Source organism: Cucumis melo, chromosome 11 (genome assembly GCF_025177605.1).
Source record: "Cucumis melo cultivar AY chromosome 11, USDA_Cmelo_AY_1.0, whole genome shotgun sequence".
Lineage (NCBI taxonomy): Eukaryota > Viridiplantae > Streptophyta > Magnoliopsida > Cucurbitales > Cucurbitaceae > Cucumis > Cucumis melo.
The window spans coordinates 2277776-2305101 of record NC_066867.1 but is presented as its reverse complement, the minus strand read 5'-3'; the positions used below and the strand labels follow the sequence as shown (position 1 = coordinate 2305101).

The 27326-nt window shown below is 32.9% G+C and overlaps 3 protein-coding genes across 7 annotated transcripts; 2 read left to right on the top strand and 1 right to left on the bottom strand.

Moving 5' to 3' along the window:
• Nucleotides 1–2326: 2326 nt before the first annotated feature.
• Nucleotides 2327–8303, top strand: LOC103497368 (filament-like plant protein 7). Of its 5 annotated transcripts, none has more exons than XM_051079546.1 (8): nucleotides 2327–2678; nucleotides 2937–3008; nucleotides 3172–3229; nucleotides 3314–3450; nucleotides 4141–4279; nucleotides 4412–6842; nucleotides 7099–7156; nucleotides 7427–8303. In XM_051079546.1, exons 4-8 carry the CDS (start codon nucleotides 3352–3354, stop codon nucleotides 7964–7966), a joined length of 3267 nt encoding a protein of 1088 aa, XP_050935503.1. In that variant the 5' UTR covers nucleotides 2327–2678; nucleotides 2937–3008; nucleotides 3172–3229; nucleotides 3314–3351; the 3' UTR covers nucleotides 7967–8303. The 5 variants fall into 5 exon arrangements, with proteins under 5 accessions (XP_050935503.1, XP_050935504.1, XP_008457750.2 ...); XM_051079547.1 differs by having other exon boundaries at nucleotides 2758–3008; XM_008459528.3 differs by lacking the exon at nucleotides 2937–3008.
• Nucleotides 8304–9317: 1014 nt separating this feature from the next.
• Nucleotides 9318–13433, bottom strand: LOC103497369 (protein IN CHLOROPLAST ATPASE BIOGENESIS, chloroplastic). The gene is made up of 11 exons (XM_008459530.3): nucleotides 13239–13433; nucleotides 13068–13151; nucleotides 12041–12115; nucleotides 11926–11968; nucleotides 11799–11856; nucleotides 11499–11666; nucleotides 10814–10876; nucleotides 10634–10728; nucleotides 10469–10550; nucleotides 10208–10318; nucleotides 9318–9614 (listed from the first exon to the last, which is right to left on the bottom strand). The coding sequence occupies exons 1-11, from the start codon at nucleotides 13351–13353 to the stop codon at nucleotides 9474–9476; spliced, it is 1035 nt and encodes a 344-aa protein (XP_008457752.1). The 5' UTR covers nucleotides 13354–13433; the 3' UTR covers nucleotides 9318–9473.
• A 1648-nt stretch (nucleotides 13434–15081) lies between these two features.
• LOC103497370 (copper-transporting ATPase HMA4-like) lies at nucleotides 15082–26531 on the top strand. Its single transcript, XM_017046676.2, has 9 exons — nucleotides 15082–15324; nucleotides 17449–17517; nucleotides 19063–19787; nucleotides 22980–23451; nucleotides 23632–23799; nucleotides 23933–24187; nucleotides 24712–24834; nucleotides 25029–25514; nucleotides 25762–26531. The coding sequence occupies exons 2-9, from the start codon at nucleotides 17461–17463 to the stop codon at nucleotides 26152–26154; spliced, it is 2679 nt and encodes an 892-aa protein (XP_016902165.2). The 5' UTR covers nucleotides 15082–15324; nucleotides 17449–17460; the 3' UTR covers nucleotides 26155–26531.
• The last annotated feature ends 795 nt before the right edge of the window (nucleotides 26532–27326 follow it).

Sequence of the window (27326 nt, the reverse complement as noted above, 5' to 3'; positions counted from 1 at the left end):
AACCCGACCCGACCAATGTAATGATTCGAGAGTAGCTTAATTTCATGCCTCGCGTTTCTATGCATAGAAAACAAAAGTTGTCACACGATAGATTTTTATTATGAACAGTTGACTAGATATAGAACTGAATTGAATTTGTCATTTTAATGCTTGTTTGAGGTATAAGGTTTGAAGAATTGTTTGGTGTATTATTGTTATATATCATATTTGGTGTGGGCGTAATCTTTTAAACCCTAAGGATACCATGTATTCTTCGAGTGGTTAGTTAGATTGTTACTTCTATTAATGAGCTTCAAATGGCTATCTCTGTGTGATGTTTTTTTCTTCTCGTTATTCTCAATGTGTTTAGTTAGTTTGTAATTTTATTCTTTTTTTAAAAAGAACTATTTTGGTTGTCTTTCTTATGCGTATTAATCTCGTGATATGAAATTCAATTCTCTCCAATGCGACTAAATATCTTTGAAAAAAAGGAAAAAAGAAGTTTAATTCATGGACTTTAAAATCTATGACACTTTTGTCTTGAAAACGATGTTAAACTTAACATTAATATTTCTTAAGTACGTAGAGAAGTAAATTGGTTGGGAATCAACGTGCTTAAGACACCTGTCGTTGCAAAATAAAAATTGACAATTGATTTTGATGGAATTTCATCGTATAAATTAAGTTGTTACAATTATTTTACGAAGATTTCATTACCTACTACGAGTTAATAAGAGACTATACTATTACAAATCGAAAAAGAAAATTGATACAAAAAAAATAAAAATACATATAGACAAATCCTTTTTCTAATATTTGAAAAGTGATTTCAAACCATTAGTGATTTTAAAAATATTTTGCCAATCACATTCATTGACCTTTTTTCAACCTTTTGTTAGTCCAACTAAATAAGGTTTATTATTTTATAAAACAAACAATTATAAATATAAATATATTGTGTACTATAGATTGAAAAAAAAACTAAAAAAGAAATCCATTTCTATTTGTAAATTTTTTGGAGTCGTATCAACTAATAATCGAATCAACTTTAAAAATTACTATAAGACATTTATAAACGTCGGTTTTACGAAATGAACAAATAATTTATTTATAAAAATTTAATAGATACAACTGTAAATTTCACGAAAGAAATATACAATTATAAAAAATTTAGAAATAAACGCTATTAAATATTAAATGTTACGAGGGCTAAACTAATAAAGGATAAAGGGTATTAAATAGTAAAGTAAAAAAAGGTATTAAACCCTAAACTTTTATTTTTGGTGAGGTCTTAAACATAACTTTAAATGAAATTTAATTTATAGTCCCTTAATATATATATATATATATATATATAGACATGTGCACATATGTATATAAAATTGAGTATAGAGATTTGACACAAAATACAAGGGATCCCTAGAGAATCTCAATTCTACATTCAACCATAATATAAATTTATATTATACACACCACAAAACATTTTCGTTTTATAATTTTTCTAACCTTAAAATATCATTTTTGATATATGTATTTTTGTTCAATTTTAGTTTTTATATTTTCTTTCCACATAATTTCAATAAAATTTTATGTTTAGTTCCTTAAAATTTTTGACTGAAGTCGAGTAAATAATTATATATAATATGTGAATATGTTTTTAGAATTTGTAGTAAAAGTATCGATAAATTTTTTTCTAAATATTAAATTTATAAGATTTCAAATAAGATTTGTTTATTCAAAAGAACAAAACTACTTAAAAGATAAAATTTATTATATTCGATTTTTCTACGATTTTCCTTTTAAAAAATATATAAATATAAATTTAAACTATTAAACAAATATTGTTTTTTTTTTATTTTGAATTATAAGTAAATAGGTCTATTATTTATATTATTTAAATATTAATCGCATTTAAGTATTCTATTTTTTATTTTGTTTAATAGATTTTCTATTATATAATGAAAATATTGATTCAACTTTCGTGTAGATATCGAAACCATGTTATTGAAAATACTGATATGTTGAAGCAAATCGAACATGGTATGTATGAATTAAAATTAGATAGTAAAAAATGTAAAAAATAAAACGAAAGTGAAAATACGAGGACCAAAAATGATAATTTTAATATGATCGTAAGATTTGTGTGTAACGATAAAAGTATTTTTTTTTAAAAAAAAAGAAAAATTCCAAATGGAAAGAGAACAAATGTAAGAAAATATTTTATAACATAATGTATGACATTGATAGTTGAGTTTAGAGCATTGAGATCAGAATCAAATTTCATCATTTTAAAGCGTAAAATAAAAACAGACGGCTAAGATTACGACCTCCGCTCTTACGGTCCGTTGGATCAAAGCAAAAGCGACCCCGCGAAAAATGAATCCCATCAACGACCACCAATCTTCCTTCTAACGACTCTCCTCCTCCGCTTCCACCTCCTCTCTGTCAGATCACAGCCGACACTTTGCCTAACCCTCCATTTCTCTCTCTACTTTCTCTCTCTTCTTTACATATTGTTTTTTTTTTCTTCACTTTTTTCGTTTACTCTTTTCTTCACTTATCATTTCATTTTTTCTCCTCTGTTCTCTGTCCATTTCTGGTGTTTCCCCCCTTCTCTTTTTGCCCTTTAAAGGGCTTTTGTGTCGGCACATCCATAGCCATTCTTCCGGTTTTGGGACTTTCCCCCATATTGGAATGTGGTGAGTTAGTTTCATGAACCTGAGTCGCTTCTTCTTCTCATGCATTTTTGTTTTCTGAATGTGGGTTTTTTGATTTAAGGCCAGTGGATGAGTGATTTTGGTTTTACTCTAATGGGTTTAGTGATTTTGCTGCACTTTTCATATGGGGTTTTGATTTTGCTACATTTTGCATCTGGGTTTCTCTTTTGAGGTATATTTTTATTTTCCCTTCTCTTTCTTTTCTTCTCTTTGCTTCTCTGTTCTGTTGTTTGTTTTCAGTGAAAGGGAAAAAGGGGATAAAGGAGATAGAGAAAGAGAGAGGAAATGTTTGAATAGATTGAATTCTTGCAGGTTTTTCTAGTCTCTTTTTGTTTCACTTACCTCGCTGGAATGTGAACTTTTTTTTTACTTATTTGACTACCCACTGAAGTTCTACAGCTTTAGATTTCCTTTTTTTGAGGGGTTTTGTTTCTTGACTAAATGGAAAGTGTTTCTCTTGTTTCTTGTGTAAAAGGATCATGTGGGTTTTTTGTCTGTTTTTCTACATTGTCACTTGCTGATGGATATACGCCGTGAGTTTGTTTAATTATTTTTAGAAGCTGAAGGTTTTGTTATAGACTTGTGGTGTTTCATTTTTGTTTAATTGGTGGCTGCAGATATTTCTATTGGGACTTGAAATTTAGTGAGTAAAGTGATGGACCAGAAGACTTGGCTTTGGAGGAAGAAATCATCAGAGAAGATTACTGTTTCAAGTGATAAAGTAAATCTCTCTGTGAATAAGAATGAAGAAGAGGTAATCTTTTTTTATATTTTCTCAGTATCATAATTATTTGAAGAGATCCTTAAAGAAGAACTTATTATATGATTTTTCTTTTTGAGGTTTTTTTTACTTTGCTTATATGATGAAAGTCAACTGTTCTAAGTAAAGCTTCTGACAATAAAGCTTGTGATATTAATATGTTCCTTCATTTAGGCTGAAAAGTTATAAAGGAGTGTTGCTTGTTTTAATGCAAGTAATATATAAAATATCTGCTTTCTTCTCTCACTCCCAAAGGACTATTCCTTTGAAGTTTGACCATAAGATTCCATTTTCACAATTCCAGGATCTGGGAAGCTTTTTTCTTAACGCAGCTTTAAGATTAATTTCAAGATAATTATAATATTTTTATCAATTGGATCTACATCATGAATTTCTAGATGACTGACCTGTAAGTCCTGTTGCGGGCATTGGCTTATTTGTATCGGCGAGTCCCGTTTCATTGTTTTCATCTCTCTTTCGAGCAATGGCTTTGGTTAAGATTCCATTTACGATGTGATTTCTTGGTCAAGTGATTATTGTAGCTACCATATCAAATTAAAATTTCTCAACAACGTTGTCTTATTTATTTACTTACTGCTTTTTTTTACTAAGGCTTTTAATTTAAATTCACTTTTAGAAATACTGTAAGGTATTCTCGATAATTTATTTAAAATCCTTTTGCAGACACTTCTTATTGACAAAGCTCGGTTGGAGAAAGATCTTGAGATTGCAAATGATAAACTTTCTGCAGCCCTCTCAGAGTGTAAGACAAAAGATGAACTTGTGAAGAAACTTACAAACATGGAACAAGAAGCCATTGCTAGTAATTCTTTGTTCTTTCTTTTTCTGCCAACCTTGGCTTACAAGTTTTTAAAGGTTTTAGTTTTCACGGTGTACAAGTATAACATTCATTCATAGTTCAAATGAGTAATGCACGCAAATGCTTCAAATATAGGATGGGAGAAGTCAAAATCTGAAGCAGCAACTTTAAAGCAAGAACTAAATGATGCTGTACAGAAGAGGCTTGCTGGTGAAGAGAGAGTGATTCATCTAGATGCAGCGCTAAAGGAATGCATGCAGCAGCTACGTTTTGTTCGAGAAGAGCAGGAGCAAAGGATTCACGATGCCGTCTCAAAGACATCAAATGAGTTTGAAAAAACCCAAAAGATTTTGGAGGAGAAGTTGGCTGATACTGGTAAAAGGCTTTCAAAATTGGGGGGAGAGAACACTCAACTTAGCAAGGCTTTGTTGGTGAAGGAAAAAATGATTGAAGATGTAAATAGACAGTTGGCTGGCATGGAGGCAGATCTTAATGCATTGGTATCTAGATTAGAATCCACGGAGAGAGAAAATGGCACCCTAAAATATGAAGTTAGAGTGCTTGAGAAGGAGGTTGAGATTCGGAATGAGGAGAGAGAATTTAATCGACGAACTGCAGATGCATCGCATAAGCAACATTTGGATAGTGTGAAAAAAATTGCAAAACTAGAATCCGAGTGTCAAAGGCTGCGCCTTCTTGTCCGGAAGAGGTTGCCAGGTCCTGCAGCCTTAGTAAAGATGAAAAATGAAGTTGAAATGCTAGGAAAGGATTCATTTGAGATCAGGAGACGGCAGAAGAATTCAACAGGTTCGTTGGACTCTTCACTAGAGAACTCTCCAGAGACTCCTAACAGACGTATTAGTGTGCTAACCTCCACAGTGTCAGCTTTGGAAGAAGAGAACAACAACCTCAAGGAAGCTCTCAGCAAAATGAACAATGAACTTCAAATTGCAAAAATCATGCACGCCCGTGCATCTCCAAAACCGTTACAAGTTGAATCACCCCACAAATTATCAAATGGTCATAAAATCATGGAATCAGGAAAGAGTAGTCTGGCATTACCTGAGCTCCATCATGCTTCACTGTCTGATGCTGGGAGTGATGACAAGGTTAGCTCTGCTGAATCATGGGCTTCTCCATTGATTTCCGAATTGGAACACTTCAAAAATGGTAAGCAGAAGGGGTCGTCAACAACATGCAAAATAGTTGGTTCTTCAGATTTGGATCTGATGGATGACTTTGTTGAAATGGAAAAATTGGCTATTGTCTCTGTTGAAAAGTCTCACTCAAATTCTCATATTCTTTCAAATGAAGTTAATGGAAAACCCAAGTCATTGAACACGGAGCTAAATGGATGTTATCCTGAAGCAGTATCTAAGGAGACAGTCCCTAAACCTTGTAGTAATCAGGGCTCCTGTTTAACATACCCCGATTGGCTTCAAAATATCTTGAAAACGGTCTTTGATCAGAGTAACTTTTCCAAAAGAGCCCCTGAACAGATACTGGAGGATATTCAAGCAGCGATGAAATGTCAGAATCCTGGAAATTCTATTAACACAAAAGAGGATGGAAACCATTGTGGTGATATCGCTTGTAATAATGTCCGCATGTCAGAAAAGTCAATGGGGATAGATTCAGTGAGAAAAGCAAATGACACTGACATCACTTCATTGGAGAATTGTGACAAGCAGGAGGTAGATCTACGTGGTTCAATATTGAGATTGATTGAGCTTGTAGAGGGGATTAGCGTGACATCTTCAGATGATGACAACTCTTCCTCCAGAAAGGATGGTAGTGTCTATTCTGAAACACCTACAGGCTATATGGTTCGAGTTTTCCAATGGAAAACATCTGAACTGAACACTATTTTGAAGCAGTTTATACAGAACTGCTATGAAATGTTGAGTGGAAAGGCAAATATTGGTAACTTTGTGCAAGAACTAAATTCCACTTTGGATTGGATTGTGAACCACTGTTTTTCACTTCAAGATGTTTCTAGCATGAGAGACTCCATAAAGAAGCATTTCAATTGGGATGAATCGCGGAGTGACTGTGAACTGGAAACCGGGACGAATGTTCATGTTTCAGAAGTTGATAAATCCCGTGTTCCTAGAGAACAGATTTTACAGTTGAAAAAGGATACCAGTTCAAATAACCATAAAGCACCAACTGGAGAGCTGAAATCTACGTTGTCCGAAGAAAATGGTAAACTGGAAGAAGAGCTTTCAAGTGTTGAAGCTGCAAAGAAAGATCTTGAAGCAAAGTTTCAGTGTACTACAGGTTCAAGTGAAACGTTAACAAATCAACTTCAAGAATCTGAGAAGAAAATTGTCAGCTTGCAGAAGGAGTTGGAAAGCCTTAAAGAATTGAAGGGAACAATTGAAGGTCAAATTGCCAATCAGCGCTTGGTGAATCAAGATCTACAAACAGAGCTTACGGCTGCTAGAAATGAACTAAATGAGAATCACAGAAAGTTTGCGGCTCTAGAAGTTGAGTTGGACAATAAAAACAGTTGCTTTGAAGAATTGGAGGCCACATGTCTTGAACTGCAACTTCAGCTGGAAAGGTTCTCAATTCTCTATGATTTATTTCTCTAAAAATATTTTACTATGGGGCATTGTTTTGTTTTGATTCTTAGCTCAAGTAAATTGCATGTTGGTATTCACTCATTCACAAACTGCTAAATCATATTATCATTTCATACATTGTATGTCTATGTCATTGGATAGGTTATAACACATGAGGTTAATCAGATTGTCTTATTGACTGTCATTAGTGATCTTAAAAGTTGTTTATTTAAATATGATCTGGTTTTTATTCAGCACACGGAAACAAACGTCAAGCACAGATTCGGGTCAGGAAGAGAAGCAACTACGCACTGTAAGTACAATTTATCTTTAATATATAATTTGGAATATGAATGAACAAGCAGATATATGGCTGTTCCCTAGTAGTTTATCTTTCCTGGTTAAGAGATTTAGAATTTTCCGATCACTTGAAGAGTATTATGAACTTGCAAAATTTTAAAGTCTACATGAGCAAATCATCCGAAGAAGTATATTCTACTTCAATTTGATTATCTGATAGCTTGGATGGTTAAAATTTTGCATTTGATTTAATCTTGGGGTAATTTTTTCAACAATTTTGCAGGAATGGGAGATAACAACTGCTTCAGAAAAGTTAGCAGAGTGCCAAGAGACGATTCTTAACCTTGGTAAGCAGTTGAAGGCTCTAGCTACGCCCAAGGAAGCTGCAATTTTAGACAAAGTCATCCCCACTCCAAATGATGAAACACAAACGTCTAGTGTCTCAAACACCACAACCACCCCGGTGACGGATACGACATCAACCCCAACTACATCCAATACCAAGACAACAAATAACCGATTCTCTCTGCTAGATCAAATGCTAGCAGAGGACGATGCCTTCCCTAGAGACTACAAAATTTCGAAGGCCGTAGAAGTCGACGCCATCCACACTTCGACATCAGATATCGATAAATCAATTGACGCACAAAAAGCAATCCTCATATGGAATGGACATAAAAATGTAGTCAACAAAGATACAGTTAGTAATTTGGCTATTGTGCCAAGCAAAAAGCGAGGAGAGGGCGCGTTGTGGAGAAAACTCTTATGGAGAAAGAAGAAAGTGAGGAGCCAGAAAAAGGCACTTCTATTTGCAGCAGCATGAGAAGATGGAAGCACTGAACTGTATAACAAGTTAATATGAGAAGATTGGGAGCCAAGGTTACTTCTTTGACTTATGGGTTTTGGTTTATTTTCACTGGTGATTGTTGTTTGGTTTGATGCATAACTAGGAAAGGTAGACAATAAGGGGTTGGATGATTGCTAATTTTCCAGGTTTTGTAATGCTTGAGTGAATTTCTACTGTACATATGTAAACACTTGCCTAAGCTGCATTGCACTTTGTATCCATTTGATGAACATATAACCTTATGCTGAGTTGCTGACATTTTGTAAATCTATAACAAGGATACTCATCATGTGACATGGATTTTGTATTGCAAGTCTTCCGCCTCAATTTTTGTGTTGTTTGATTGTCTATGTACGCATTTTTCGTGTATACGATGATCTATCAAAGTTAATATAAACTTCTACGATATTTAATTTCATGAGAGAGGATGATTGAGAGAAAATGTACGAGCATAGGTTCATATATTCCCATGAATTTGCTTGCTGCTTAACAATAACACTAAATAATTATTAACTATTCCTTTTTTTTTTTGGAAACCTTTTGTTTTTTTTTTTACTTGTTTTTTTTAAAAATAAAGATATATGATATCTATAATTAATATATCATAGAGTGCTGAAAATTTGAAAAAGGTTTTATAGTTGATAATAGAATTTTGAAAAAGAAATTATTGTGAAATGACAAAATATACTAAAATTTTATATTTTATCGATAATACACTAACAGGACGATAGAACTTAATATTTAAATACCTCATTTTGGGAGTGGAAAAAAAAGTTTTGAATTTATGTTTTTCACTCATGCAAATCTCACATTAGATAATAATAACATTCTGTTGACAAATTTCTTTTGACATGTCTACAAGTTCAACATGTCGAGCAGTGGATTAACATTTTTAATATATCATGAAAAAAAGTTTGTTATTAAAGTGAAAATTAGTATTACAACCTATTTAAAAACGTAAAAGATTTATTTATTAATTTAAACTTAACTTTTTCATTATTCTTTCAACATTTTCGTCAACATTTTAATAAATAAATCAAATATTTATAGAAAGTGTTGAAACTTCTTAGAGCGATAGCATCTTCTTTACACCCAGAATACACTCAATAAACTCTTGACATGTAAGTGACTGATTAGACTGCATTCTAGATTTTTTTTTCTTCATGGATAAAAGATAAAATGATATATCTTATATAACTTGATTTTCAATAATGGATATCATGAATCACAAAAAGGTAAAAAAAAAAAAAAAGTAAATTAATGACATTATTGAAGTTATTAATTAAATAGAGGAAACAAAATGCTTAGTAGACATATTCCTCCAACATTTTCAACTTTTGAGTTTTTTTTTTTTATTTCTCCAACAATTTTGTAGTGAAATGATCAAAATCTCATCCATTGGGGAGTGGAAAAAGAATGATGTTTATATAAAGAAGAAATATAGATATAACTACATGTGAAAAATGCCTTTGTATATGTATTTTTAGTCTCTGTAAAGTACGAATGTTGCAATCTCATGGAGGCCTGCCTCTTCGTAACATTGAGCTATACGTTCCACATAGTTGTCCCAAGTCCCATCAACCGAAGCTAGATCCAACAAAAATGCAGCTTGGTCCAAGGCAACCTCCACAAGCAGTAGTAACCAAAATTAATCCAAAAGTCTTTTCAATCTTAAACCTGAACATAATTAAGCTTTGAAAGGACACTAGAAATCGTTGGGATGTACTTTCTTTGATAAAAGGTGGCTGATTTTTTGTTTGTTGTTTTTGGAAGTTTTATGTGGTGGTGGTGGTTTATTATTTACTTGTTGGGCTCTGTTTCGTTCTCCTTCAAGATTCTTGGTGCTGGTTCACCAAAAGTGTCTTTAATCGGATTTTTAGGTTGTGCATCGTTAAAAGTTGGTTTTTTATTGGTTGGTGGTTGTTTTTGGGGTTTCTTTGGTAGCTTTGTAGTAGCTTTTGATTTTTCAGAAGCTGAAAGTGGCTTGATGTTCGAAGCTGTTCAAAAGTTTATGAAGATGTTGATCTTATCTTTTTCTTTTTCTCTCCTTATGATAGGTTGTATCTCTTAAATATTTAATCCTTTTCAATGAGAAGTAGTTTCCAGTTTTAAGGGGGAATATTAAGTGTTCAAATGAAAGGGATAATTTTGAGAAAATGGTGTGTTACTTTTTCTGTTTGATAATTTCATGGTATTCCATAAAGAAAAGTAAAAAACCTGCGCAGGAGCCTTTCCCTTTTTGAGATCCTCTTGCTTTCCTTCTTCCGTGACCTTTTCTTTGAAATATTCAATTTGCTCATCTTCCCATTGTGCAATATTCGCAACTTCCTGGAAATGTGCCACAACCAATACAGGTTTCATTTTTTTTTCAATTATTATTCTCTCAATCTCATTCCCCCTCCACCTCCCAAGGGGTCTAAAACAGAGAAAGAGAGCTAACAAAAACAATGCAAAAGTGATCTATGAGAAAGTCAATACCTCATATTTACAGCCTAGGGTCCACCATGGTGATTTTAATGCTCCTCTCGCAGCATCCTTAGCTTCAGTTTTTCTCCCCACCCTAAATATCAAGAAACCAAATATTCTTTAGGTATAATTGTAAGCCAAAGCATTCGGGAGCAGTGAATAACATTTCCGACGTACTTCAGCAAAACCTCTGCATTAAATACATATGGTCTTGCAAATCCTGGGAAGTGTTCCTTCTTTGTATAGAACTCTCCAGTTACTAGAGCTGAAACCTACAACGGTAATGAATATTTAAGAATGTAAATTGGAGCAAAGCTTTGTTGTTGTATTGCAGTATCTAAAGTACAGCAGCCTTACAAGGTCGCCTTCCTCAAAATGGCGTAATATTTTCCGTTCTATGACATCTGGAAACAACCCAACCTGAGATCGAGAGATCGTCAGAACTTGCGCTGCAAGATACAATATGGTGGACCTTTTTTCATTGTCCAATCCTAAAGCAAAAGGTGATTAAAAAGTACTACTTGAGAGAAGTGAGACTTGAAAACAAGGAAAAGAAAATAAAATTTCATGTTGGAGGATGGAAATGTATCCTTAAACAAAGTAAAATGTTCAAGAGTAACGAAATGCTTTCATCCAAAATTTAATAGTAAGGGTATTTTTTTTTACTTTTTTTAAGAAACATTTACATGTATTATTGAAACTTTTGGACTTCAAAAGGGTATTTTCAATAATTTAGCCCAAAGTAATCACATATACTTTTAAAGATACCCTTTTATGCATAAATATATTTTTATATAAACAATTACTTAACCATTCTCTTTTACTTTGAAGAAGTAATGTGGAAGATTTTGAAGTCAAAGATATAAGAAAATTGAGCATTGTGTGTCTTAACTGACACCCAAAAAGGTGATCAAGTCAAGCGAGGACAGGGAGCTCATCTATCTTGCCTGTCACCACATGGAGACGAAGACAACACTTACATATAGGTTTCCTCATTGACGACAAGAATCAACAAAAGTACCATGAAAAATTATACATGCACCTTTTTCAGCAGATATCCATCTAAGTTTGTGATCTGAGATTCAGAAAAATCACCCCTCCCGTAAAGTTTTTGCCCAGCATCAGCGGCTGCAAGAAATAGCTCATCATTTTGCTCTCCACTTCCTCTGGCATCTTCTTCGACTAGAAGTCTGTGAATAAATTGATCAACCTGCATATCAAAGACTAAAGTCTATATAAGAATTTCTAAGAAAATATTTTCCCATCATTGTTTTAAATAACAACTTCCATAAAGAAAAAATGAAATAGCACGAAACAATTGTATAATAGATGCTTCACTTACGTTCTTGGCTAGAAGCCACACTCCATTCCTATTGACGTCCACTACTGGCATCTCCATCCTGAGGAGAGTCGTTTATCAAGTTGGAGGGAGGCATGCGTTAAAAATATAGAAAGTTTGTTCTGCTTACCCAGCAGGTGCTGTAGGCCAGCGCAGCAGTGCAGTTATAGTACCTTGGAACAAAAACATAGGATAGATTGAGATATCATACACCTAGAAAACGAGTAAAAAAATTTAACATGTACCTGTGCTGTTTTTTGCCAGTGGAACAACGAGAGGAATAATCCCTTGCTTGGCTCCAGGAGAAATTATGGATGCACCTACTCAAAACCAACAATTTTACAGGGGATTCCCAGGTAGATAATAATATGTCTGCAGGTTCATATCATGTGGTTGTTCAGGCCTATAATTGGTTTTTCAGTTCTAGAGTTATCTTGAGCATGTATTTTCTAAAAGAAGCATATCAAAACCACTGCTTTTTTCGTATATGAAAAGGGATATTGAGACACAAAAGAGACAGCCCAAGGGGGTTGAGGGAACCCCATTCCACAAAACTAATAAAGAAGAGCCTTCCAGTTGTTAATAATTAGAAGAAGGGTATAATTACAAAAGAATTTAGTGTACTTTGTGCACCACCAAGAGGTTGTATGCAAAACAAAGGTCCAAAAAGAATCAAAAGAAGCAAACTTATCTTCAAACATCCTACTATTTCTTTCTTTCGAAAAATACCACAAAAGAGCACAGGTAGTACATGAAAACGGAAAGAAATTGATGGAGACTATGAAAGAAATTGATGGAGACTATGGTAAACCACATCTTATTCTTTAAGACAGGAAAACAAATCGACAACATTTATTCAGCATCTAGTTTTCGGAAAATGGAATACAAAATGAATTTCAATATATGAAAAAAAAAAAAGATAAACATAACCATTACATTGCAGAAACGGATACAAAACCACATATCAAGAGTACAATACTAAAAACATATGTCACAAACTAAAACTAGGCTAAAACCCTAGATTATTAACCCTTTAACAAGAATGTTGCCATATAGGTCTACGAACTTCCAAAACAAAATCTATTCACCAAGAGATTATTCTTTCACTTCTAATTAGAATGCTAGGCTTATTCACACTCTTGCTTATAAATTTTATACAAACTTCAAAAGACAAAGAACTACAAAAACCTGGTAAAAAATTTGATAGATTCAATCAGGAATTAGTATTAGATTCATAATGTGAATAGTTGGAGCGCTAGAGCAGCAACGCACCTCTAGTCTTAAGCATTTTGAGCAAATGAAACAGATGCTGAGGAGGTTCAGTAGCAGCAACATCCTTGATGAATGATACATGGTCTGTGATAAGACGATGGTTCAAAAAGGCATTGAGAGAATGAAAAACTTTTAGGAAATGTGCTATGAAAAAGCATGCGGTGAACTAACCGGCAGTAGAGGAAGAAGTAGAGCAACGAACGGTGACTCCACGACGGCGGAGAAGAAGTGAGGGAAGAGCGGCGGCGCGTGGACTTCCACAGACCACTCCACCACCAATTTTCATTTTTCTTTTGCTAACTTTCCGATTACGATGGATAAACGCAGCCGTTAGTTTAGATGTGCTTCGTCGATAACGGCTTTTTATCTCTTCTTCTTCTTTTTTATTTTTTTAGAATAAAATATGAAGTAAAAATTGAGATCTCAATTATTTTTTTTTTCTTTTGGAAAATTTCCCAAACTAATAATTCAAATTTTAAAATTTCTTTTGTAATTGATTTTTTTGTTTAATATGTGAAATGCCCATTTTACCCTCGGCTTTAAATTTAATTTCTACATTTTCCTTATTTGTGTTTATTATTCTTATATTACCAAAACATTAAATAATAACCATGCTCTAAGTCGTTTAAACTTTGTGAAGTCATTTAAAAGTAAAGATGTTTTAACGTTTTTCTCACTTTGTAAGCATGGTTGGAAAAAACGAGAAAAAATTTATGAAAACGAGATGTCATTTAACTAAAACAGAGATACATCAAACAATGATATGATCAAAATAAAAATAGCATTTACACATATGAACGAGTGCATGGTCATATTTAAGTTTTCATTTTTTGTTTAGGACATAATTCTAGCAAAATTACCCCTCGTTTTGATACGTTATTATTTTTGTTTGGTTTACAGCACGGTTAGAATGAAATTAAAAAAAATTGACATTCAACCGATCCTCCATTTTCTTTTTTTTCTTCTTGCGAAATAACTGAGCTGAATGAATTTTTTACCATAAAATTAAATCTCCTTAGTCTTCTTTTTTTTTTTTATAAATTATTATTGATAAGTAATAATAATGTTACTCGTTTTAATTTGATATACACAATAATCTTACTTTGATTAGGAATTTCTTTTTTTTAAAATAAAATTTAGCAATCCTTTTTTTGAAAAATTTCAGATAGCTATACAAAAGTCTGGTATATTTTTGCATGCACAAAAAATATTTAGACTGCAATTTTCAATTTAAAATAACCTGTCCTTTAGGAATCTTCCCCCCTAGCTAGCCTGGAATTTAGAGATTGATTGCTTGAACCATCTCCTTCCCCTCTATGAAAAAGGGCACCGCCGCTCTCCTGTCTCCTGTCAGAAGGTCTAGGTTCGTGGTAAAAGAAAGAAAGAAAAACTATTAAAACAAATGTTTATTTAGTTAGAAAGAAGTTGTACTGACAAAGATATAACCAAAACAAAAGTTGAGCAATTGTACTATGATGTTCGAGCTTGCATACGTCTAGTGGTGCGAACACTAATTTTTTGTTTGGGTTATATCTTCTTTGATACAATTTCGTTTTGTCTAAATTACCACTTGTTTCCATAAGTCTTTATTGTGTTCTTTCCCGCCTTACTAGTAAAACAAAAAAAAAAACAAATCTATTTTAAATGAATTTTACTTCCCATAAATGAAATCTTCATATAAATAAGTGTGCATGAGATTTTGGTTATATTAAGTTTTTTTTAGGTTTTTTTAAAGATTAAAAAGAAATTGACAAACTATTGCTATATTAAACAAAATTAGTGACTTTTCTAAGAAGAACAAATATTTTGTTAAATGTTCTATTTCGACAATTTCCTTTTTACTTTTATTAAAAAAAAATTAATTATACATAAATATAACAAAATTAAAAAAAAAAAAAAGAGTGAAAATGAAAGTTAGAAAAAGGGCCAAAAAGAAAAAAGAAAATTTTTGCAATATAAACCACTCAAGTTCTAAGAAATTAGAGTTTATCCCTCAAATCTATTTTGAGCCAATTTTATCAAACCTCTTGACTCGTTCCCCACGCTCTCTCCCTTTGTCCCATTTCAGATCATCACTTCAACCCTTTTCGTTAAACGCTTTCTTTTTTTCTCTCTTTTCCGGCGGCCAATTATAATCGGCGGAAATTTTTTTTTCCGGTTTGCAGTTTCCACGGTGACGGCCGCTCCCATCACCCACCGTCGCCGTCGTCGTCTCATTCTAAACTTAGTCACGGATCATCGGACATACGACAACCGGGTAATGTTAACAATGTTCTTTCTTCTTCATTCTGTGTTCTTCGTTTCCTTTAATTTTCTATTCCCAATTTTTATGTACATTGTTTGTTTTTAGTATTTATTGCTTTGATTATGCTTCGGAAACTACCTCTGTGTGGAATAGAAAAGGTCATCATGAATGAGGAATAATGATCATATGTTGCTTGATATAGAGATCTAGGAAGTGAATATCAACTTTGGACTTATGAGTGAGTTTGATATGATTATTAGACACAAGTGATATGTTGTCTAACAAAAAAAATATATATATATAATTGAACGACAAATCTCCCATTAAATAGTTTCAAAGTAGCCTTCACGGTGGAAAAGTGACACCGGACCTTTTGGGATAAAAGGTTATTCCAATTACCGCGGAGCTAAGGGATCCATGGTGTAGTCTTTATGTTGAATTTTGATTTCTTCCTACCGACTTTTTTTACTATCTCAAATACATAATGTCAAGGTGAAATGATTAAGACCTCGATCTTTACCAAAAAAAACAATGATGTCTTAATCCTTGAGTTAGACTAGTAGTTCGATTGTATAAAAATTATGCTTGGTACAAACAAAGTGACCTCGATAAAAGGGTTGATGGGTCATGTTTTTAATCTATGATAGCCACCTATTTAAGATTGTAGAGTCAATGATCGATAAACTAGTTGAGACACGCAAACAGGATTTAAAAAATGGAAGAAAAAAAAGTCATACATTAGGTGGAAAGGGGAGAGATCCATATTATAAATCATGCTTTATTTGAACTACGAAACGATCTTTTTACAAAATAATAAATGATACTTTGGCGATCATTCATGTGGTTCAAACTCTTCTACCTTTATTTATGTGCTAAAAAAACATTTTTGAAGTTAAGCCAAAAAGGTTGGTGATATCTTTTCAATTTTACTTCTAGTACTCGATAAAATTCAAGATTTTAATGTCCTAATTATACAAACTATTTCCGTAACAAATTTGACAAATACTTCATTAAGTGAACATAGCTCAATAATAATTAACATATATTCCTTTCTTGTCAAATTTCTATATTCCACTTATTTTCTAAAAAAAAGAGTTTGAGGATGAGAAGGATTGATTATATATATATAATCTAAGTTGGTTTTAAAACTTTCTATTCCAACATTCACCTCCTTTCACTCTCCTCAAATCATCTTCACTTATTTTCTCTCATGTCACCATTTTCCATTATGTGAGAATGGAATTTGATGTTAGCCTAAAAGATGGAGAGAAAACTCCAATAATAAACCAATTTTTTTATTAGGAATAAAAAATTATCAATATGAAAAGATAATTTCTCTTTTTTAGAGAATTAGAAAGCACAACTAATCATAATCATAATAAACCACTTAAATTAATTCTAATCTATATATATATAAAAAAAACTAATCCTAATCTTAATCAAACTTTAGCATATGGTACAAAACTACTTTTTTTAAAAAAATTAGGTTGTAAGCTATCGATAATATTTTTAGTACATTTTAGGATTTACTAGAAATTAAATGGAAGGAAAAGGAGGGCCTTTAACAATCCTTTCGTGAAGAGATTGACAATCTATATCTTCATTTCTCATGATTTGTGTTCTGATGATTTAGGCAATCGCTTTTTCCTTGAGAAAATACTTTAACTAAGGTGACTTTTACATGCTTGGTTCTCTAATAGACGATAGCCTATTGCACTCAATCCATTGCTTATTGCTCCAACTTAAGAGTAGGAGCTTTAGAGCTTTTTCCCAATCGAATGTTGCTATGCTAGTCGTAGCACTCCGCACTTGACTAATAGTTTCAAAAGTCAAAGGGACTTTATCAAGATCTTCATTATCACTTGACTTTGAAAATGGAACCATAAAGCTCAATTAGTCATGTTGTCCCAAAGAAGGAAATTAATATTCGATGATCGATGATCTTGAAATAACATGTTACACATCTCACGTCGAAAGAATAAAGAGAACTCACTATCTTTACAAGATACATGAGTTATGAGTTATTCTTAAATAATAGATTTTTTGTTTTTTTCTTTTTAAATATGACACGTGGCTTAAATTTGTGAATGAAATTAATTTGTATTTCAAATTGATAAATATTAGCTATTGTGGCAGGGGTAGGGCAAGATGGAAGCTAATATTTATGATCTTAAGGTGCCACTAAATCCAAGGGACCTCAACTATGTAAGCCATTAGCCTTAATTAATTCGTTTTATTTGCTTCATTTAGATTTTCCGTTTACATAATGATATTTTTTAAAATAAAACTTCACTAATAAGAAATTAAAAGATAAACCCTATAAGATAATGACAAATGATCATATAAAAACGATGACAATATGATAACAATACACCAAATTAAATTGTCATGTAATAGCAAGAAAATATTGGAAATCCACGAAGAAAGCTTTAGACAAATTATCATATTCCTATTCACCATTCGAATAAGGTTAACACAGTCCAAATGGACCTACATTTGATGATAACACAACCACATAGATAAACGTAGACACCTCTAAGCAACCATGAACAACGACTGCCACTAACAAATAATCCGAAGGAAAAGCAACAACAATTCTAAAACTTGTACCCTCTCAACCCAATGGCAAGGCGCCTTAATAACAAAGTGCAGGATGAACGAGATGCATAGAACCCTCAAGACTTCGACACTTAGGAAAGAGAGATCTCTCATGGTAACCAAACCAATTGCACTACACTTCACATGAAGCTGCAAGTGTTGACAAATTTTGTTTCGATCCAATCAAAGATCTAATACCCCAACACAAGCTAAACAATAGATAGAAATGTCAAATATCAATCACCTTCAAACCCTAAAACTAATACGTGCATGTGTGTGATGTGTAGATGTATACGTATGTATGAGCCTGGTCCTTTTTTTTTTTCTTTTCCAAAACACTGAAAAGTTATTTTTGTTTTTAATAGATTACAAAACAAAATGTATTTAGCATTAAAAACACTCACTATAATGTGATTGAAATCTATTGGTATGGTTAGGAATCTATTACCGATAATTTTATATTATATATTACTATTAGAATACTTCTATTATTGATAATAGTCTATCACCATTCATAAACTTATATTATTATTAGAATTTAAAATTTATAGAAAGGAGAACAAAGGGAAAAGACTCACTCAACATTCATAAACATACAAGCGTTATGAGGTTTCGTTTCTCGATTCTCGCTCCTCGCTCCTCGCTCCAGCTTGTACCCTCTTCCTTCTACTTTCTTCAATCTGCAAGACAAGACACATGTTATAGAGAAAATTTTGAAGCTTTCCTTCTTCAAATCATTTTCCTCCATTATTCTTTTATCGATATGCAACTTTCTTTTATTATTTTAAAAAAAAGTCTGCAGCTTCTTCAATGTACAATTTCTTTTTTTCTCGAGCAGAACTTGGAGAAGGATCGTGCAAATTTGTTTTTCTACGGAGAAGTATGGAGAGGAAGTGTGAGATCAAAAGTAGAAGTGAGAATCGAAGAGCTGGAATGAGAGGAGCAGAAAGATTTTATGAGCATAGAAAAAAAACAAATTGAGAATGAAGGAGAGTAAGGAGTGAGATCAAGAATTTAGAAGTCAAAATCCATATTTGGTTGTTTGTAATTTTACTCCATAATGATAATGACACAAGAAGTTGACTCAAATAGGTCTTAATATATTTGTAAATATTTTCAAATTTTAAATATGTCATCGGAATTATATCACAGGAACACAGAATAATAGATACCATAGAAGCCGGAGGATTCCCCGCCGACGAATTTTCCGACCAAGCCATTACATCAACATGTCGTCTAAGAATCTCCCGAATCTTCTGTCCAGCCAAACTCCGATCTCTTCAAAAAACCCTAGCCATGGTCCACGGCGTAAAACGAGCAACCGTACATCTCGAATTCAAAGAAGCCAAAGTCCTGTTCGATCCAAATTTAACTACAGAAACCCTAATCCTCAAAGCAATCGCGGATATCGGCTTCGAAGCCGATCTCATCTCCGCCGGAGACGAAGCCTACATAGTTCACTTAAAACTGGATCGAGCCAGCCGCGGAGATATGGGCGCCATAAAATCCTCTCTGGAGCAAGCTGATGGAGTAACTTCAGTTGAAATGGAAGCGGTAGAGCGGATGGTGAAGGTGGGGTACGACCCTGATCGGACGGGTCCAAGATCGATATTGCAGTTCTTGAAGAAGTACGGAGCAAGGTTGTACGTGCCTCCAAAGAGAAGAGATGTGGAGCAGCATCAAGAAGCTTGTGCTTATAGGAATTTGTTCTTGTTTAGCTGCTTGTTTTCCGTTCCGGTAGTGGCTTTTGCAATGGTGCTTCCAATGCTTCCTCCTTATGGAGATTGGTTGAATTTTAGGGTTTGCAAGATGCTCACCATTGGAATGGTTCTTAAATGGATCTTCTGCACTCCAGTCCAGTTCCTTGCCGGTGGCAGGTAATTTTATTATTATTATTACTATGAGTTCGAATTTAATAACGTATGAAATCTAACATTTTATTATTATTATTACTATTAGGCTATCATGTTAGGGTTACGTATATATATCAAATGAGAGAATTTTATTAATGTTTTAAAACTTGTAAATACAAAAAGACAAACAGACAAACAATCTATTTACAATCGAAAAATAAACTAATCTTAATCTTAATTAATAAAAGAAACTAATCGTAAACCTAATAAATTAAGGTTTAGACTATAATATCATATTTCTATTACATCATTCTATCCCTCGAAAATATAAACTCATCTTCGAGTTTTAAAAAAATAAAAAATTTAGTCAATAAAATGGAGACACCTTGGAACATACAACATCAATAATATCTCAATTCTACGATTGCCGCCAATGGATAGAATTAATGTAGATTTCTCATAGAATGTGATGAAATTCTGTGGAGAGATTTTTGTTTCTTCAATAGGTTTAAGGTAAGGGTTAGATGACATATTGTATTAAAGATTTTGGGGGAAAATGTGTGGGTCAAGGGCTGAGAAGACCAAAAGAAAGTTTGTTTGGAATACATTGGGTCATCTGGGTTGAGATAAGAGAAGGAAAATGGATGGATGGATTGTGAAAATAATTATAGAATCGGGTTTGGGAATGTGCTTTTTGGGTCGGATCAGAGAAGAAAATTTGGAAACAATTTTCACGAAGTCTGTTCATCTCGCACTGCTGCTTCATCTTCTTCTATCTTGTGAATGGGATGTCTGATATCTTCCAATTATTTCCTTCGTTAGTCGAGCAATCTTCTTCATCTTATCCTTCTTAGTCAAAATTTTATGTTCGGTCTCTTTTGCTTTGTCAATGAAGTATCCAAAAAGTGTTTGATTCGATATATGGCATCTCCCTTGTCGTTTGGTAGTCGACTTGAATTAGGTTTTCACTTTTCTTCAAATGAATGTTGTCTGTAGGTATTTTCTTCTTCTACCACAAGCTCCTAATCGAGCTTTCTACCTTTCTTATTCAATTCATCTTCAATTGATTTTTTCTTCTACTCCATTCATTTTTTGTGCAATTTCACAGCCCATGTGGATGAGTGCTAGATCTTCTTGAGTGACTAAATATGATTCTTGGCGGTTTCTTGAAAATACTTTGAAGATTAAAATCATATCTTTCTTGATTTTTGTCCAAAAGAATCTGAATTTCATTCACTCTCTTTCAAAAGTTCTCTTGATAGATGTTTTTTTTATTTGAATATTTCTGTTTTCTTGAAATGTTTTGACCTCCAAATTTGTGTTGGAATGATTCGTGGGTGTTCTTCGACATTTGTGATAATAATTTCTTTCACGCTCTGAATACTCTTCTGAATCATCTAACTCCTGATTTTTAAGTCGATTTCTTGAGAAATCGGTTTGATTGGATCGTTGGGCTTTTTGTTGATAATAATGTTGTCTTGTTATTTCATTCCAAAACATTAGAATCTTTATTGAAATCGCTAGAATCCCAATAATCAAAATTCAAATGTAGATAATGATAGATTCTTTGAGAATATCGAGCACGAGTGAAATTATTATGTTGTAATTCTTTTTTTGAATCACTTGAATATGAATTTCAATATTGCTTTTGGGAGGAATTTGACTTTCTTGCCTATATCAACTACTATATTTTTCCTTCTTTGTTTTCCTTGGTCGATAATATTTCATTCTTTGAAAATGTTTATTTTTTTTTTTATTTTTGGAATTTTAAGGGTTCCCCTGTTTTTGTGTTGTTCGGCAACGAGCACAACTCACAAAGCTCTATCTTGTGATCACCATCATAAAGAGTTTTTCAATCTTCCACCGACGGTAATCAACATTGGCAAGACGATTGCTCTGATACCAAAATTGATGTATACCAAATGAGAGAATTTTATTAATGTTTTAAAAGTTGTGAATATAAGAAGACAAAAACTTTATTTATAATTGAAAAACAAATTAATCCTAATCCTAATTAATAAAAGAAAGTAATAATAATTCCAATAAACCAAAGAAACTAATCATAATTCTAATAAATTAAGGATTTGACCATAATACCATAGAGATAGTTGCAAATATAGCAATTATATTCAAAATAATTTAGTATATAACAATACTTTTAAAAATTTGCAAATATAGCAAAATTTGTCAAACTCTATTAATGATAGGAGTTCGATACAATGTAGCAAATGTTTGTCTATCACTTTTAAACCGAGTCATAACACGGATACACTTTGCTATATTTTGCAATTTTTTAAAAATATTATTACATACTTCATAGTAATTATTCTAAAAATTGTTACCCATTATAATTAACCAATACCATATTCATACTACATAAAGCATTAGGTTAAGTAGAAGATTGGATTTCAAATGTTCGTGAGGGACATACCATTAATCATAAAGGGACGATCATCTGTACAAACATCTCTTGTTTTGGTCCCTAGAATTCTAGTCCATAAACTTTAGATGACATTGATTTAGTTTCTAATACTTTTAATTTGGTAACAAATTAGTTTATTTATTTTGAAAATATTAACAACGTAGTCACTGCTTAATTTTATCATTTATAAAAAAAGATATTTTATATCCGTTTATTAATTTACATGTATAAGAAATTTTATTAAATCTTAATAATAATTTTTATACAATAGGAATTGATTTGTTTGAAATTGTATATAGCGGTTAAATTATTGCTTATTTAAGTTATAGAACTATATTGCATGGATTAAATCATTACCAACTAAAGTTGATAGACTAAATTGTTACTACCAAAAGTTATTCTTAGTCTCGTTGTTATCACCGATGTTATTTTATTAGCCTCTTGACCTAAATTTTAGTCTCTGCTTTCCATTTTCTCCTTGAATTGTTTGCATCTATTTGCTAGTAAACTTTCAAAATTATAAATTTAGTGGTTGAGAATTTTGCTTTAAAGTAAAACTTCAACTTTTGATGAGATTTTAATTTGCTATGCTTGGTTAACCTAAGATATAAGAAACTATCCAGCTGCTGCTTATCACATTTATGATCTTATCTTATATTTCAATAGGGGTAAGAAATGCAAGAAATAAGGACAAATGTTTGCTTTCTTATGAAAAACAGAAGACATGATTTTTCTTGAAATAGAAAAGATATGTTTGGATAGTTTAAAGGTTCTCTTTGGATAACTTTTAACAGATTTTATGTAGGATCGTACCGTGCATTACAACGAAAATCTGCAAATATGGATGTTTTGGTTGCTGTAGGCACCAATGCAGCTTACTTTTACTCGGTATACATAGTATTTAAAGCATCCACTTCCAACTCTTTTAAGGGGAAAGATTTCTTTGAGACTAGCTCCATGTTGATATCCTTCATTCTACTTGGAAAATATTTGGAGGTCATGGCAAAAGGCAAATCATCTGATGCTTTAGGAAAGCTAGCTCATCTTGCTCCGGACACGGCTTGTTTGATGACCTTTGATGATAATGGAAGTTTGCTGTCGGAGGTGGAGATTGATACCCAACTCATACAGAGAAATGACATAATTAAGATTGTTCCGGGTGCAAAAGTTCCTGTTGATGGGATTGTTATTGGTGGTGAAAGTAATGTGAATGAGAGTACAATTACAGGAGAAGCAAGATCCATTGGCAAATCAACTGGAGATAAGGTGCTTTTTCTTTTACTTTTTTTATTTTTCGAAACTACTTTTGAAATCATTTATAAGAAGTAGGTAACAAATTAAGCAAGAAGTTTAGAGGAAGGGGTGTTTATAGGCTTAATTTTCAAACACTAGAGACCAAATGGTTAAGAAACAAATCTAAATTAACAAGAAATGTGGCACCAACAGGTTATTGGAGGAACTGTCAATGAGAATGGAATCTTGTTTGTTAAGACCACCCATGTTGGAACTGATACTACACTTTCTCGAATTGTACAACTAGTGGAATCAGCGCAGCTATCACGAGCACCAGCTCAAAAATTAGCAGATCAGATATCAAAGTTCTTTGTTCCTGTTGTGAGTTTAATGATTTTCCTACTTGCTGTTTCTTCATGTTTGCTTCGTATTACGGCCTAATACAACTTAATCTCTCTTTACCAAGAATGACTTTCAAGTTTTGTCTCTTTCTTTCTTTTTTTCTCTCATTTAGGTTGTTGTGGCAGCATTTGTTACATGGGTTGGATGGTTAATTTGTGGAGAAATTGGTTTATACCCCAAACATTGGATACCAAAAGGCATGGATGAGTTCGAACTTGCACTGCAGTTTGCCATTTCAGTGCTGGTGATTGCATGCCCTTGTGCCCTTGGCTTAGCAACGCCGACTGCGATCATGGTTGCATCAGGAAAGAGTGCTTCTTTAGGCGTGCTCATTAAAGGGGCAAGTGCACTTCAAAATGCATACAAGGTTCTTTTTGTCATCGTTTTGAGAGTCCATTTTGTTAGAACTAAAATACTTTAAAAGATGGTAAGAAATGTATTGTTCTAAATACTTACTTTTCTCCGTGTGCTTTTAAAAAATGTCCACATTGACTCATTCATTTTCATTTCAATGTTAAAGAGGTTAAAATTTTCCTTTGTTAGAAAGTATAATGACAATGCATAGGACCATAATAAATCAAAGTTGAAAGTACAAGAATTAAAGATAACTAAAATTGAAATTACAAGAACAAAAGTAGTATTTAGACCAACAATAGTTGTGGAGTATTTTTAGCTAAACATGCCAGGACTCACAAGAAACACTTAGAAAAACAATTTGGAGAGTGCTGACCCTAGATTATGAAATTGATCAACTTCTTAGTCGGATGAATATTGAATTACTTCTTCTTCCTCTTTTTTCTTTCTAACTTTACTTTAATATGATATGTTCTATAGGTTGTACAACTGTGTCCTCGAGTTTGAAAGAATTACATTTTTTCTTCTTTCAACTAGGTGAAAACGGTAGTTTTTGACAAGACTGGAACTCTAACAGTTGGGAGGCCAGAGGTAGTTAGTGTTGTGCTTTTCTCTACATTTCCAATGCTGGAGGTTTGTGATGCAGCAATAGCAATTGAGGTGAGTGCATTTGTAATTCTAGTCGTTTTGTTTAGAAGTTTTCTTCCTTATTAAAATTGAAGATATTCTTATGTACTTTTTCATAATGACAAAATTCGTGTTAAAAGAAAACAATATGATGCTAGCTAGCATCTACACACTTTGACATTAAAAGTTAAATTGAGATCTTACTTTTGTTTAACCCTTGAGTATAGTCAAACAGCGAACACCCTTTTGCAAAGCCTATAGTGGAGCATGCAAAGAAAATGAGAAAGAAGTTCGGGGCTCGAAGCGAATGTTCCAAACGCGTCCAGAACTTCGAGGTGTTCCCGGGAGGAGGGGTTGGAGGAAAAATTGATAGAAAGACAGTTTTAGTAGGAAACAAAAGGCTAATGCGAGTTCACAATGTTGATATTACTCCTCAAGTTGATCGGTATACCATAGAAAACGAGCGACTGGCTCAAACATGTGTCTTGGTAGCTATTGATGGCAAGATAGCTGGAGGTTTTGGCGTTTTGGATGCACCAAAGCCGGGTACTAAAGCTGTCATATCATTTCTTCGCTCGATTGGCATCTCAACCATAATGATCACTGGAGATAACTTGGCCACAGCCTTCGCCGTTGCAAGAGGGGTCGGGATTAATAAAGTCTTTGCAGAGATGGATCCAATTGAAAAGGCTAACCAGATTAGATCCTTAAAGGTAAAACGTTAGGCCACATTCATTAACCATTTTCTTTTCCGTTTTCTGCATTTTGAAATTTTGGTTTGTTTTCTCTAAAATGATTTACTATAGTTTTCGCTTTGAAACATTTGAATTCTTACTGAAAATCTAAAAACAAAATAGTCAAAATAAAATGATTACCAAATGGAGCCTTAGTTTATTTCTATGCCTTTACTCAAGTTTTATGTTTATGAAATGACTCGTCGGTCTGTTGAGTTGAACACAGTCGACAGGCAATATTGTGGCAATGGTGGGAGATGGAGTAAACGACTCACATGCCTTAGCTGCAGCTGATGTTGGTATTGCAATTGGTGCTGGAACCAATATTGCTATAGAAGCAGCTGATATTGTTCTAATGCGAAGCAATTTAGAAGATGTGGTTACTGCCATAGATCTCTCAAGACAAACAGTTTATCGTATATGGCTTAACTACATCTGGGCTCTTGGCTATAATATCATCGGCATGCCTATCGCTGCCGGAATCCTATATCCTTTCTTCGGAATCCGATTGCCACCATGGCTTGCCGGTGCCTGCATGGCTGCTTCCTCCCTTAGTGTTGTATGTTCTTCTCTCTTATTGAAATGTTATAGGAGACCTTTGAATTTTCAATCAACTTAAAAACTTAATTTAACTTTCTTTTTGTGTTGTGAGTTCTAATTTGGTTTGATGAAATGGTGATTTTAGTTGATATATTCAAATCACTTTCCAAGATTTGAATATTGTGTTTGGTTACATGGTGGGAGAAAATTTTGAAAAATACTTCCTTGTAGAATAAGTATTGAGGAGTTGTAGAAGTGCTTATGAACAAAGTGTTTTGCTGCTCTGAATGGTCATTTCAAACTCATTCATAAGTAGGTTTGGAAAAAAGAAAAATCTTTTACCATTTAGATTGATGAAGAAAATTGCTCTTTCTACCTTTGGTTATAGGTATATTGTTTGAGTTAGATGTCTAAATAGGTATGTTAGTGATTTGCTTCTTCTTGGAGCAAATTTTGTGGGAGATTGTTTATGTGTATTATTTAACAATTGTATGTAATAGAATAGTAATGGAAATTTTTGAGTTTCTTGTAAATATTACTTTGTTTCTCTTTTCAATATTATTATTCTCCCTTTACTTGAAAAATGTATGCATCATGTGACCGAATAAGGTTAAATGCTAGTAGAGAGAATTGACGAGCAATGGTTCTTTAGCAATCTCAAACGAAGGATGAACATGAATTTTCGGTAACTCTTCTCAAAGAATGAGGTATGATGATTTAAGCAAGTGTTTTGTTGCATTGTAACCAAGATAGCTCGTCTCTTGTCTTTTGTTTACTGTTGTGTTTATAACTATGACAAGTTTTTTTCTATCTAACACCCGTTTGGTAACCATTTCATTCTTAGCTTTTGAAAATTAAGCCTACAAATCTCACTTGCATTCTTTTGTTTTTAAGTTTTGATAGCTACTTTTTAATGTTTTTAAAACTAAACAAAATTTTGAAAAATAAAAAAGAAAAATAGTTTCTAAAACCTTGTGTGTTTTGTTTTTGGAATTTGGCAAAAAAACCCAACTCATTCTAAGAAATATGCAAACCAATAAACCATGGTAATAAATCGAGAGGAACTAGGGCTTGATTTCATAAAACCAAAAACCAAAAAAGAAAAAAAAAATGGTTACTTGGCCTAAATAATTGGTTTCTACCCGATAAAAATTTAAAATGGTTAATAATTAATTAGACCCTACTTGAGAACCATTAAGTAAAAAAAATGAAAAAAAAAACTTTCAAAAAGTTGTTTTTGATTTTAAAATT